Source organism: Pinus tabuliformis, chromosome 7, assembly GCF_031772625.1.
Source record: "Pinus tabuliformis cultivar Carrire ecotype Pingquan chromosome 7, CPIR1, whole genome shotgun sequence".
NCBI lineage: Eukaryota > Viridiplantae > Streptophyta > Pinopsida > Pinales > Pinaceae > Pinus > Pinus tabuliformis.
In genome coordinates this window covers 1868126807-1868141899 of record NC_142293.1, presented here as the reverse complement: position 1 = coordinate 1868141899, position 15093 = coordinate 1868126807, and the positions used below count along the sequence as shown (strand labels likewise).

The 15093-nt window shown below is 40.8% G+C and overlaps 2 protein-coding genes across 2 annotated transcripts in view; one reads left to right on the top strand and one right to left on the bottom strand.

The window, feature by feature from the left end:
* The window catches only part of LOC149255925 (uncharacterized), a 111367-nt gene that overhangs the window by 81352 nt on the left and 14922 nt on the right, over nt 1–15093 (top strand). The window lies entirely within an intron of this gene.
* Nucleotides 11111–14138, bottom strand: LOC149255926 (uncharacterized). The gene is made up of 2 exons (XM_089460599.1): nt 11439–14138; nt 11111–11314 (listed from the first exon to the last, which is right to left on the bottom strand). Exons 1-2 carry the CDS (start codon nt 13641–13643, stop codon nt 11120–11122), a joined length of 2400 nt encoding a protein of 799 aa, XP_089316725.1. The 5' UTR covers nt 13644–14138; the 3' UTR covers nt 11111–11119.

Here is a 15093-nt window from a genome sequence, read left to right as displayed (position 1 = left end):
GCAACTTCATACACTATCAAAGGAGCCATTTTTTCATGCAGTGGAATTGGGTGACAACAAAAGCTATGCTGTTAGAGGCATGGGATCAACATCGTTAAAGATGGATAATGGGTCGAAGCTGCATCTCAACAACATTCTAAATGTTTCAGGTTTGAAAAAGAATTTGCTTTATATTTCTTGTTTAGAAGATAAAGGGGAGATAGTTTCTTTTGTTGATGGAAAAGTATTGGGTTGGGGAAAAGACTCTAGCATTGATAAAGCTAGGGTTATTAGAGTTCGTGAAGTCTTTATAGGGTCATTACACCACCTCCTCAAGCTTTGGTTCATATGGAAATAAGTCCCATTGAGCTATGGCATAGGAGGTATGGTCATCTACATTATAAGGTCATCCCTACTCTTAGTCAACTGGTTCATGGTATTCCTAATATGAAGTTAGATCATGAAGGTGTGTGCAAGGGATGCTCTTTGGGAAAACATACAAGAAAGCCATTTCATAATAGTGAAACTAGGTCTAAAGAGATATTAGACCTCATCCATTCCGATGTGTGTGGGCCCATGTTTGACAAATCACTTGGAGGTCATCTCTACTATGTGACATTCATTGATGACCATTCTAGAAAGACATGGATCTACTTCCTTGAAACTAAAGATGAAGTATTTGATAAGTTCAAGGAGTTTAGGACTGAAGTGGAAACCCTAACCGAAAGAAAGATAAAGACTCTTAGGTTTGATAATGGTGGTGAATACACTTCTAAGGAATTGATTGCATATTGTAAGGAAGCAGCTATTAAGAGGGAGCTCATTGTTCCCTACTATCCCGAACAAAATGGATTGGCTAAAAGGAATAATAGGTCAACTGAAGAAGGCATTTGAATTATACTACTTGATCAAGATCTACCAAAGTTCTTATGGGGAGAAGCAGTGATTACTGCCGTATACATTCGAAATAGAAGTCTTCATAAGAGTCTTGATAATACAACACCCGAAGAAGTATTCACAGGGAAGAAGCCGAGCGTGGATCACCTCTGAATCTTTGGAAGTCCAGCATATATCCATGTTTCGAAAGACAAGTGAAAGAATTTGGACTTTACAAGTATCAAGGGAATATTTGTTGGTTATAGTCTTTCCTCAGAAGCATATAGAATCTATATAAAGGAAGGAAGACACATTAAAGTAAGCAGGGATGTCATATTCAATGAAAATCAAACATACAAGAAATCAAAGGATATTCCTATTCATTCCGATGATGAAGAAGTTCCCATATTTGAAGAAGAAGAAGTTCATCATGAAAACTCTACTACAAATCTTGAAGAAGAAGGACCAAGTGAGCCTATTCAATCAGTGGTTATCCCAACCACAAGGAAGAGGCCAAATTGGTTGAAAGCTACATTAGAAGATACTGACAGACATGAAGCTGCGAAAGGTTCCTTCAGGGAAAGTAAGAAACAAAGAGATATTTTGCCTATGCTGCATATATGACAAAGACAATTGAAGGCGAACCATCTACATTCAAGGAAGCTACGCATGAAGATGTTTGGATGAAAACAATGTAGGAGGAATATATATCCATCATGAAGAATGGGGTTTGGGAAATCGTTCCTAGACCTAGTGACAAATCAATTGTCACATCTAAGTGGATCTATAAGATCAAACATGCTATTGATGGAAGTATAGACAAGTATAAAGCAAGATTCGTTGCAAAGGGTTTCTCTTAAAAGGAAGGCATTGATTATGATGAAACCTTTGCACCTACAACAAGGTACACTACCATTAGATTGTTGGTTTCATTGGCTGCTATAATGGGGTGGAATATCCATCAAATGGATGTTAAGACTGCGTTTCTGAATGGGACCATTGATGAGGAAGTGTACATCGAACAACCCGAGGGCTTTGAAGTGAATAGCAGGGACTCTCATGTTTGTGGACTTAAGAAGATCCTATATGATTTGAAGCAAGCACCTAGGGCATGGTATGTAAATATGGATGCATATCTACTTAGAATTGTGTTCGTGAAGAGTTCTACTGATTCAAATCTCTACGTCAAGGTCGTGAATAATGAGCCCGTCATTATTCTACTATATGTGGATGATCTATTCATCACAGGTGTAGAGCGAAGAATTCAAGAATGCAAGAAGATGTTGGCAGCTGAATTTGAAATGAAGGATCTAGGACTGATGCACTATTACCTAGGTCTAGAAGTATGGCAGAGACCTGGGGAGATATATTTGGGGCAAGGAAAGTACATCATCAAGTTATTAGAGAAATTCGAGATGATGGATTCCAAGCCGATGACTACTCCTATGATCACCAACCTCAAGAAGTTGAGGGCTTTGACTCTAGTCTCGTGGATCCTACCTCATATCGATAGTTGGTGGGTTCCCTGATGTATCTGGTAAATACTAGGCCAGATATATGTTTTGCAGTGAACATTCTTAGTCAGTTTCAGTTGGAGCCTCGTCATGATCACTGGATAACTACCAAACATATATTGAGGTATCTTCGTGGCACTATACATCACTGCCTAAAGTATGATAGTAAGGAAGTCAAGCTAATTGGCTTCACAGACTCTGATTGGGGTGGCAGTGAGACCGATGGAAGGAGCACTACTGGAGGATGCTTTAGTTTGGGAGTTGCTATGATCTCATGGATGAGTAGGAAGCAAGATCCTGTTGCATTGAGTAGTGCCGAGGCAGAATATGTGGCTGCATGTGAAGTAGGAAAATAGGTTGTTTGGTTAAGGAAGCTTATTACAGATTTGTTCGAGAAGTTTCTGGGTCCTACTATGATTAATTGTGACAACCAAAGCTATATAAAGATGTCTGGAGATCCCGTGTTTCATTCGAGGACAAAACATATCAGTAAATTCCACTTTATTAAGAACTTGGTGTAGGATGAGATCGTGAAGTTGGAGTATGTCTTGACAGATGAATAGGTAGCAGACATACTGACAAAGGCTCTTCCTAATAAGAAGTTTGAATATCTAAGGAACCTCCTTGGTTTGGTAGATATTGCTGATTGTATTGATGATAAGGGTGTGGAAGAGATTTGTTGAGGCTTGCCTAGGAAGACATCTGGCCGACACTTTGTGTTGATGTCTGGCTCCTGGAGTTGGAAAGGTGGTGTTGGTTATTGAGCTCTGATTTGGATACACATCTGGATTTTTGGGTTGGTGGTTAGCAAGTAAGCCTAATGGTACCTAGAGGGGCTAAAATCTTGAGTCCACCTTATTCCCACTTGGATAGATTGCCCTGGTTAGGAATCTAGTCCATGGCATTGCGTGAAGAAATTTCAACCGCCACTCTAGTTATCAGTTTTCCTTATCACTCTTGTTGTAGCTTCCATTGTTATTTTAGTCTTATTTTCAGTTTTATCACAAAATGAAACAAAAATCAAAAGAAATGAAAAATCAAATCATTGTCTAAAGGCCATGCAGGTTCAAGAGGCGCGATCAAGCGATAGCTTGATGAGTATGATGAGGTGTGCTGTGGGGAAACAATAAGCACGAAGGTTAATTAAAGGCTCAACCCCCGCAGTTGACCGTGATGTGAGCATGGTTGACCACAATGTGTGGCCTAAAATCACTGCGGGGGTTCAACCTCAATGAAGCTCCCTTATATTCTTTACCCCCACAAAGTTTAAAAGAAATAAAGTATTTTATTTGATTGACGGGATGGCTTTTGAATGTAAACTCGCGAGAGGATCTGGGCCATCCGATCAACAAGCCACAGATCCAACGGTAATTGCATAAGTTAACTAGAATGGGTTCATTTCGGAGATCGGATGCAACAATGTACCTGCGAGAAGATCTGGGCCGTCTGATCAATAGGCCATAGATCCGACGACAATTGGGTGGGTAACTAATCGGATGCGATGGCATATCAAACACAGTTTAAATTTGTTGAAGTCCGGGCCAATCTTAGCCATCCATCCAAAGAGACGGGATCTGACAGATATTGGGTGGAAAAGTAATCGGATTTTATCGCTAAAATCGGACTCGATAGATTATTAACTGGCGGTTTATATTTCCCATCGGGTCCGTATGGGAGTCAACGGAGCGTTGAAAAGGCAGACTCAATAAGGTTTATTTCAAACAGGTTTAAAGTCTCGTGAGTTTCGAAGGATTGGACCGTTGATTGAATGAGTGATCGAACGGTTCACGTACAGCTACGACGGACCCGATGGTTTATGAATCAAAGTATTAATTCTTTTAAGTTCCGTGGTAAACTAATGTTCTGCGTAAATTAGCCGATTCCGTTGTTTAAGCAGAATAACTAAAGTTAGAGGTGAATGACTAAAACTACAAAGAAAGGTGATTGGTCGGGTTTCCTTGTGTTTTGGCCAATCAAAACACTCTCGATACATACGTGGGCCCAGGTTCACGCACGAGGCTTTGTCAAATACAACGTATTATGATTAAAACAGTTTAATCATTGTTAAAGCATCTACAGAGAGACTTCATCAACAGCCAAACAACAGAGTCGAAAAGCTAATAGTCATCATCATTTTCTAACTTCCGTTCTATGTTCTTTTAAAATGAGGTGTCCTTTACCCTCTGTGTAATGTTATGTAATAATTTTTACTCTAAACAGTTAGGAAAATAGTTAAGTAGTTTGACAGTTTGGTGATCACCAACTGCCTTATAATGTATAAAAAGAGGAAAATTTATAGAGAAGGGGTTCGAATTTTGGAGAACTTGGAGACTAAGCTACTGAATTCCTGATACAATTGTTGATTAGTGAAAGAATCAGAAGTTTACCATACATTGTTGGGTATTATTTTGTGTCTTCTCTGTTATGTGTCATCTTATGTTTTCTTCCTTTAAGTATATTAATTGAAGCTGCAGGTCTTTATTTGCTTGTGTAAATAAAGTTAAAATCCCTTAAAAGAGCACTCCTATAGTTGAAGTTCACACCTCTGCAATTCTTCTAAGTTACAGATAGTAGTTTCTGTGTAAGACAACATATTATCTATAACTTCTCCAATTGTCACAGATAATAGATCCTGTGTAAAACAACATATTGTTTATCACTTATTCAAACTTTCTTCATTCATCATTTATATTCAACAATCAAATGGCATTCTAATATTTTCTTTTCACCTAAGTATTGAGGGTTAAGAACCAGATTTCCCAGGTCCTTCATTTGAGGACACAACATATAATTAAGTGACAAACAAGTGACAATCATTATAATCATTAATGTCTTAAGCACAATTTCTACACAGTCAGGAAATTGGTTTCTTAAGGTACAACAACTCCATGAATTTAGTTTTAAATCCAAGCATGATAAAAATTCTAAAATCTGGAAATGACAATATTTTCTGAAAACACAAATTTAGAGATTTCACAACTGCTGAAATTGCAGAAATAAAACACAACAAAATTACACTAGCCACACATAGAAAATAACATAGTGATTTTTGGTCAATGTGATCCTGGAAAAACCCCCTACAACTCTTGGGGAAAACCAGTTTGAGAGCTCTTTTTTATTTCTAAAAATGTTTTTACAGAGAAACTAGAATACACAGTGAAAAGTCCAGCGACCACAAATTACAACTTATCTCGATTTCCGTGCTTGAACTCCACCTCGAAAATTGTGCCAATCTGCAAACAGGCAAAACAAAAATTTTCCAGCAATAAAACAACATTAAATGTTGTACAGCCTGCCTCGAAAAACGTGCCCAAAACTTATTGTATGGATTGTACGGACCGTACGGATTTCGACAGTACAGATGCCTCAAAAATTGTGTCCAAATCTACCTCAAAATTCGTGCCCTTGCTGCTATCCCTCTTTCTCAATTTCTGTGTCTTTCTCATGGTGTACAGTTTTGCCTTGGGATGCGTGCCAACAAACGTTGTTGCCCAGATTTGCTGAAATGTCTTCTTGCTGCTCTCTTTCACTTCCTCATTGCTCAGAAATTTTTCCTTGCTCTCTCTTCTCTTTCTCTCAAATGCTCATGAAAGAATGAATTGATCTTTCTCTATTCTCTTCTCCTTTTACTCTCTAATTGACCTTTTGGGTTACCCTAAAATCTAATGGCTGAGATTCATTTAGATCTAGGGATGAGAATAAATGTGCATTTAATTCTCACTTTCTATTTTTTAACTCACCCACTTAAATAAAGACCCACTTAGCCTTTTATTTCCATAGTCACTTTTTCACTTTCTAATTCTTCATTGACTTTAATAAAGTCACTTTTAAATTAGAATGTAACTTTACCACTTATAAAGTCACTTTTAAATTAAATTGACTTTACCACTTATAAAGTCACTTTTAAATTAAATTGACTTTACCACTTATAAAGTCACTTTAGGAGAAAAGTACAAATAAATTTGGACACTTTTCCCTAGGCCAAAGATCAATGCCTTAGGAAACCACTTGTCCTCTAGTAACCAAATTTTAACACTCCCTCTTACCGAGGAAGTGCTCCTCACCACTCCCATTTTGTCTTTGAAGTAGACATGCTTGCCCCGTGGTAAGGCTTTGGTGAAAATGTCCGCTACCTTCTCATTTGTGGCAATGTACTCAAGTTTGACAACTCCCTTTTGGCCATAGTCTCTAATGAAGTGATACGTGATCTCAATATGCTTTGACCTGTCATGAAAACTGGATTCTCCGTGAGTTTTATGCAACTCTGATTAGCACAGTAAATGACTAAGGGTCTCAATGCTTGACCAAATAGATCAAACAACATCTTGCTAAGCCATATGGCCTCACAACTAGCCAAACTAGCAACCATATACTCTGCCTTAGTTGAGCTCAATGCAACTGACTGTTGTTTCTGGTTGATCCACGACACAACAGCCGAACCCAACCCAAAATAGCACCCGGAAGTACTCTTTCTTTCTGAAGCACAACTTGCCCAATCTGAATTTGTGTACCCTGCCAATCTCACTCCATCACCCTGTCTATAATCCAGATGAAAATTCAAGTAACGAAGAATGTGTTTTGCAACCACCCAGTGCACTCTCCTGGGCTCACACATGAACTGATTCATAGTGTTAACTGCAAAACATATATCTAGTCGAGTGTTGACCAAGTACATCAATTTACCAATTAGCTGTTTATATAGAGTAGGATCCACCCACTCGGAATTAGAAGCATGAAGCTTCTTCTAGTTAGTGATCGTAAGTGTAGACATGGGTTTGCAGTCCTCCATGTGAAATCTGCTAAGAATATCCACAATGTACTTCCCTTGTCCTAGGAAGAAATGCCCCTCCTCCTGCCACACCTCCAATCCCAGAAAGTAATGCGTCAAGCCGATATCTGTTATCTCAAACTCTGAAGCAAGATCTCTCTTGCAACCCTCAATGAGTCTCTCTGCACCAGTGATGATCAAGTCATCAACATACAACACCAGAATGAGAGGCTCCTCACCCACCATAATGAAGTATAGGTTTGAATCAGCCTCACTCTTTATGAAACCCAACTGCTGCAAGTATGTATCAATCCTAGAGTACTAAGCTTTAGGAGCTTGCTTCAGGCCATAGAGTGCCTTTTTCAATTTGCATACATGGGACTCCTTCCCATGCACCTCAAAGCCCTGTTGCTGCTCAATATAAACCTCCTCCTGAATGAAGCCATTGAGAAATGTGGTCTTCACATCCATCTGGTGGATCTTCCAACCCATCTCTGCTGCAATCGATATAATGGAGTGAATAGATGTATACCAAGCTACAGTTGCGAAGGTCTCCTCATAGTCAACTCCCCTACCTGTGAGAACCCTCTCACCACAAATCGAGCCTTGAACTTCTCGATGTTTCCATCTGCAGCATGCTTTATCTTATAGAGCCATTTGGAAGTAACAACTGATTTACCTTTAGGCCTCGACACTACCTCCCAAACATCGTTCTTCATAATAGAAGAATACTCCTCCATCATGGCTTCTCTCCAGACCTGCTGGCTGGTTGCCTCCTCATAACTAGAAGGCTTGGAGTCAATAATGCTTGTTACCAATGCCATGTAACTACAGAATCGCTCAGGTTGTTTACTCTCTCTAACCTGTCTCTTTGGCCCAGCAACTGATGTGGCCTCGCGCAAGGTATCTTGAAGCCACTTGGGCTTCCTCTTCCCTGAGCATACTTCTCCCACCAAAGTGAAAGAATCCTCATCATCATTAGAAGCTTGAACTCCTGAAGGCTTGCCAATTGATCTCATGCCTGAATTTGTGCTTATAGATGCTGAAGTACCATGTGAACTGTCCATTAGTGGACTACCCTATGAACTACTCTGTGGATTACCCTGCATGTTGCCCGAAGAACCACCCACCTGACTTTGACAGCCACTGTTCACTGATGGACTTGACGCTATAATCGATGTACCTCCTGATCCCTGACCACTGGATCCCTGTGACTGACTCAGTTGCTCCTGAGGGTCTGGTGACTCTGGATACTCTAACTCCCATGACCTCCTGAAAGCTCTCTCCTCCTCGAACTTCACATCTTGCCTGACAACCACTTTCTTCTGCACAGGAATATAAATCCGATAAGCTTTCGAGGTCTCGCTATAACCCACAAAGATGCCATTGTCTGCAGTGGGCTCTAGCTTGGTCCTGTTCTCCTTGGGGATATAGGAATATGTAAGAAACCCAAAGATACAAAAGTGCCCAACATCAGGCTTCTTCCTAGAAAAAACCTCCTCCGAGTCACATTCCCCAAGGCACGATGTGGACTCCTGTTCTGCAAATACACATCAGTGTTGTAGGCCTCTGCCCACAAAAATAAAGGTAACCCTTGATCATGAAGCATGGCTTTGGCAATCCCTACAATGGATCTGTTCTTCCTCTTCGCAACCCCATTCTGCTGGGGGTTGTAAGGAACTGTGAGCTCCCTCCTAATGCCCTCCTCAGCGCAAAAATCAACAAACTCACCAAGGGTATACTTCCTTCCATTGTTCGACCTGAGGACCTTGATCTTCCTACCTATCTGGGTCTCCACAAGAGCTTTGAACTCTTGAAACCGCTTGAAGACCTCACTCTTGGTCTTCAAGAAATAAATCTAGGTCTTCCTGGAGTGGTCATCAATGAATAAAACATAGTATTCATAGCCACTCAAGGATACATGAGACATCCGACCACTCACATCGGTATGAATCAAGTCAAGGATCCCGATCGCTCTGCTGTCACTGCTGGGAAAAGGGGATCTGGCAAACTTCCCCATAGCACATCCTTTGCGTACATCAAGGTGATCATCACTGAAATCTGGCACACTAGTGGTGATCTCCCACAATGTACTCAAGGCCCCATGATACATATGCCCTATGCTGCGGTGCCAAATCTCACACAACTCTGAATTGCTAGATCTGCTGTCGATTCTGTCTCGGGTGCTGCTACTCAATGCCATCAGGGGTTGGAATGAGAACTTGTACACCTTGGCATGGCTCACATCAATCACTCTAGCTAAAGAAGCTGGAGTTCCCCTAGGATATATAAGCACCTTCCCTCTGCTGAACAACACATCATACACTCTGTCCTCAAGTGCTAAGACGGATATCAGGTTCTTCTTCATTCCAGGCACATATAGAACATTTGACACTTTCAAGGGAGGTTGGGTCCCCTATCAAATGTCAATGTCCCCACACCGACTACTCTAATAATGCTGTCATCACCAAGTACTACCTCCATATCAGTATCATCCTTTGAAAGTTTTGAGAAGTACTCTCTGACTCCTGTCATGTGGCGGGAAGTGCCATTGTCAACATACCAAATGCTAGAAGATGCTCTGCTAGTAGCGGGGGATGCACACTCCCTCTGAACCTGTATGGCATGTGATCCTGCACTAGTGGCTTCACAAGCTATGAACCCAAATTCCCGATCAAAGCTCTCTGAGAAGCTATCTATCTCTGCAGAAGCTACCATGGGGTTGTCTCTCCCTTTCTTGTTCTTCTTCTCCGGACACAAAACAACATAGTGTCCCAACTTTAATAATTCCAACATTTGACTTTGGAATAATCCTTCTCCTTGTTCTGCTGCTTGCCTTTACCTTTGTCTTTGCCTCCATTGTTGGAAGCTTGCTTTTTTGCTCTGCCCTTCTTGCCTCTTGCTAACAATGCCACATTGTCATCCTCCTCCACTTGTTTGGCTGCCCCAAAATGGTTCTTTTTGATCTCATTCTGAATGCAATCATCCTACAACCTCTCCCAATCGGGAAGGTTTTCTCGTGCAACAATGCCATCCACAAAATTCTCCCAAGTCCTGGGAAGACCATTCAAAGCAATCCTCACCAACTTAGTGGGTGCAATGATCTCACCTACAACTTCCAACTCATCTCTCACTGAAGTGATCTTTGTGAGGTATACTGTAGCACTGTCAGTCTTAGCCATTATAATGGCCTTCAGTTTCTCCTTTAGGACTATTTTTCTGTTTTCATTTGAGCTCTGGTAAAGACTGGTCAAGGCTGTTCACATCTCATGTGCATAAGTCTTTCCTCTCACATGAGGAATGACATGATCTTTGATTCCTTCCATAATCAATCTTTTTGCCTTAGCATTCTTTCTGTTAGACTTTGCTAACTGTACAGGGTCAACAAGTACTACCATTGGGTTCTGTGTGGTATTTACCAATGTTGCACGAAGCGGGAGCGAAGCGGAAGCACGAAGCGGAAGCGCGAAGCGCGGAAGCGTCATTTTCCAAAAATCTAGGGAGCGAAGCGTCCGCGGAAGCGTCTGCTATATATATATATATTTTTATATATTTTTTTGCATTTATACTCAAAACAAACATCCCAAATACCAAATTAATTGTAGAAGACATGAAAACATGCATATTTTTGCATAAATCAAGATAGATATGGCATCCATGATTCCATTGTAGTTACTAGTATGTACAACAATCATCTATATTCTAGCTATTACAAACATACATCAAATTTTTAAGCATATTATAAAACATAAAACATTTAAGCATATTATAAAACATAAAACATAGAGCATATTATGATTTATCTAGCAAGTGAGCAACTGTCAACATTTGTCATGTCCAAAATTCAAATAATAATGTTTACAAAATATGTCACTTGGTCACCGCCAAGCCAAAAAGGTTCAAAATTCAAATTCACAAGTCTACAAGTCTAATGAGTAATCTATAGACTATGACAAAAATAAGTAGATTGTGAATATATCTACTAATCTCTCCTCCTTCCACCACGAATAGAACGTGATGGCGTGCCTCCACGTGGTGGCAATGAAGAAAATGGTCCCTGTGTAAGTCGTGGCACTGGAACTGATGAAGAAGAACCCCCTGCTGTTGGTGTTGAACCATGGAACCTAGGACCAGATGGGGGTGGGGGTGGTGGCATATCAACACGGTCATCATCATCCTAGAATCGCTCAAAAAATTCATGCAAAAAAAAAAAAACACTAGTTAACAAAAAAATTAAAAACATGAATTAGAGAAATGCTTTATAAGGGAAAATTGGAAAATTCATACCACAATGGACATACCTGGATAAGAGCATCCTCTAATTGCTCTAGTTGCAACACTCCATCCTCCAAATTGGGCTCCTCTGGATGCTTGTCCCAAGTCAACAAGTCTTTATTAGACTTTGCATCTTCACAGTAATGGGACAACAATCGCAAGTTGTAATGAACATAAACCAAGCTCTCTGCCCGGTCTAAACTCAACCTGTTCCTTTTAACACTGTGGATGAAAGAATAAGAGCTCCAACACCTCTCTGCAGAAGAAGTGTTTACCACCTGTGATAGCACCCGCAATGCCAAACTCTGTAGAAGTGGAGTAGGCCCTCCATGCATGTTCCACCACTCAAGAGCAGAAAAATGCTCTCGATCTTCAATTGAATGCATGCTCCCAAATGGACCAGTGTTGAGCGTATAGTTGCTCACCTGTCTCCGTACCAATGCAGCCTCCTCATTATCAGGGATTAATCTACTCAATGCAGCCATATATTTTTCGTGAACCTCTTTATCTTGGTGTGGTTTTTTCCTGCTTCCCCCCCCAGGTGCTGGTTTTGAAAGCCATGATGGATGATAGTACCTAGGTGTCAAAACATATGCTAATGCATGCAATGGAACATTTAGCATATCCCATCGCTTTTCCACCTCTTCACGAATATAATTGTACAAGGTGGTATCTCTAGGCTCAACAATGTCTTTAATCTGCCCCAACATGCTATCCATTTGCTCATACACCTCCCCAATTACTGGTCGATCTGAATCTGCAAACTTGATCATGTAATAAATTGGTTTGGTGAATTGCAAAACATATTTAACCTGTGACCAAAAGTAAGTGTCAAGAACAGTGTCCTTGACTACATTAGCAGTAGCACCATCTGTACACTGGTTAATTTCATCCCATGTTTCAGCACACACCAGATTAGTTAAAGCTTGTCTCACCTTCACTAGCCGCCTAAAGGTGAGGTAATAACTAGCAAATCTTGTCTTTGCAATTTTAAGCAATTGCAACTTGGAGTAAGTGCCATAGAAGTAGTTTACCCTTGTATGCCCTGTGATGAATTTAATGAGCTGCTTCCCTTTCCTGTAAACCTCAGCAATCCACCCACATTCTTTGTGTTTCACAATATCATGCATCAAAAGGTTCAATGTGTGAACCAGGCACCCAGACCAAAAGATGTGTGGATGAGTACGCTCAATAATTTTTCCTGCTGCCTTACAATTTGCTGCATTATCTGTGATCACTTGAACCACATTACTCGGACCAACATCTTTGATTGATTTCAATAGGAGATCTGCAATGTTTTGTGCAGTTGCACTGATGGAGGAGGAGTCATGACATGCAATAAATACTGCACCCTTAGAAGAAACACCAAGAACATTTATCAAATGTTGGTTTCTAATATTTGTCCACCCATCTGATACAATGGATACCCCATAATCCACCCACTCATGTGTAAAACGTGTCAAAGCTCTTTGAACCTTAGCTTTTTCTCTTTCTAATAACACTGTTCTAGCTTTCTCATAGTTGGGGGCCTTGTATCCTTTTGGGGCTTCATTGATGGCCTTTACCATGTCATGCCAATAGGGAGAGCGAAGCACATTGAATGGTACACCGCAAGCACAAAGAAAACGGACTACCTTTCCATCCACATCATCCCTCCCAGAAACATTAAGGAAATCCCCTATTGTTTTTCTACCTCCAGAGGTTGCAGAAGTACCATGAGGAGATGGGCAACTACCAAATTTAGAGTTTGCACTTGATTCTGAATGAGTTTTTTGTTTCTTGTTTTTTTGTTGTGCAGCCATCTCTATTTTGATGTATTTTTGTCTTTGTTCACTTGAAATTTTTGGGCAAATGGCTACCCCCACAGAACCCTTTTTTTCATCACTCTCTAGCACCCCACAAAGATGCCTCCTCAGACGGGTATATGAACCCGTATATGGTTTTCCTCCATGACAATCATGAGGGCACATCCATTTGTAAGATCCACCACCCTTTCCCCCTTCAAGTTTGGTCACATAGTTCCACAAGGGATTTGATGTACCTTTCCCATCTTGTGCTTCAGTGTCCTCTTCAAGTTCATCCCCTTCCTCTTCAAACCCTTCCTCCTCATCATACATTGGGTCACTACTATTAGGACCAAGTTCATCCCCTTCCTCTTCCCCTCTATTCCTCACCCTTGCCATCATTAAAACCAAGAGTGGAATGATACATAGAAGCCAAAAGAACACCATCTTGGAATATGGATATAGGTGGTGGACACCCTGTAAATAAAGGAGCAAGTAGAAACAATGGGAAAGAGTAGGAGAGGGAGGAGAAAAATACAATTTTTTTTTCAAAAAAACAAGGGAGTTTGGGGTTTGAACTTACCTCTTTAGCTCTTGTAGATGAAGTCCTCCAAGCTCTTGCTCCAAGCTCCTCCTCCTTCTCCTAGCTCCTCCTTCTTCACTCCTCCAAGCTCTCCTCTCTTCTCCTCTCCTTTCCTCTCTTCTCTTCTCCTCTCCTCTCTTCTCTTCTCCAACTCTCATAAACTCAAAGTGAGAAAATGAGAAGAGAATGGGGGCTTTATTCTTTTCTAAAGTCACCCTAGACTCACCCTAAACTAACCTAACCCACCCCCTCATGCTAGTTAAGTCACATGTTAAAACAAATTTAAAAAAAATAAATTAAAAATCCGCTGGCCGCGGGGTTGCTTCCGGAAGCGCCTGGGTGGCGTGCGGTTCCGGGCCGGAAGCGTGGCGCCACCCCGTGCCCGAACCGCCCTCCGATCCGCGGTTCCGGGCGGCCGCAACCCAAAAAGGCAGGAATCGTTTTTTTTTTAACGGATCCGCGCAACCGCCAAATCCGATCCGCGCTTCCAGGGTGGATTCCGGGACGGTTCGCTCCGATCCGCGGTTCCGGGTTTGGATCCGGCGGGGGGGGGGGGCGATTCCTGCAACCCTGGTATTTACCATAATGCCCCAGATTTCTGCTTCCTCAAAGATGCTCTGGATTCTCTCTTTCCATGCATTGTACTTGTTTTGCCCATCCAACCTGTTTTCAACTCTCAAACCCAAAGACAGGTTTCACTGTCCTACCAAATTGAAATTTTCAAATTTGTGGTAAAGGTTTATGTTTTCTGTGTAAAAATCAGTGTGCTGTAATTTTCACTTTGCTGTCCCAAACTGCACTTTTCAGCCAACTAAGCTATGATACCATGAAGAAATTTCAACCCCCACTCCGGTTATTAGTTTTTCTTATCACTCCATGCATTTAGTTTTCAATCCAAGAATGATAAAAATTCTAAAATCCGGAAATGGCAATATTTTTTGAAAACACAAATTTAGAGATTTCACCACTGCTGAAATTGCAGAAATAAAACACAGCAAAATTATGATAGCCACACAGAAAATAACACAGTGATTTTTGGTCAATGTGACCCTGGAAAAACCCCCTACAACTCTTGGGGAAAACCAGTTTGAGAGCTCTTCTTTATTTTTGAAAATGCTTTTACGAAGAAACTGAAATACACAGTAAAAATTCCAACAACTACAAATTACAACTTATTTCGATTTCCATGCTTGAACTCCACCTCGAAAATCATGCCAACATGCAAACAGCGAAAACAAAATTTTTCCTACAATAAAACAACATTAAATGCTGTACGACTTGCCTCAAGAAACGTGCCCAAAACTTGATGTATGG

Excerpts from the sequence above, each read along its gene's own strand:
- LOC149255926 (XM_089460599.1), bottom strand. The coding sequence starts at position 13,643 with ATGGTGTTCTTTTGGCTTCTATGTATCATTCCACTCTTGGTTTTAATG. Across the intron at positions 11,315-11,438 it reads TAGAGGATGCTCTTATCCAG|GATGATGATGACCGTGTTGA; the intron begins GTATGTCCATTG and ends GAGCGATTCTAG.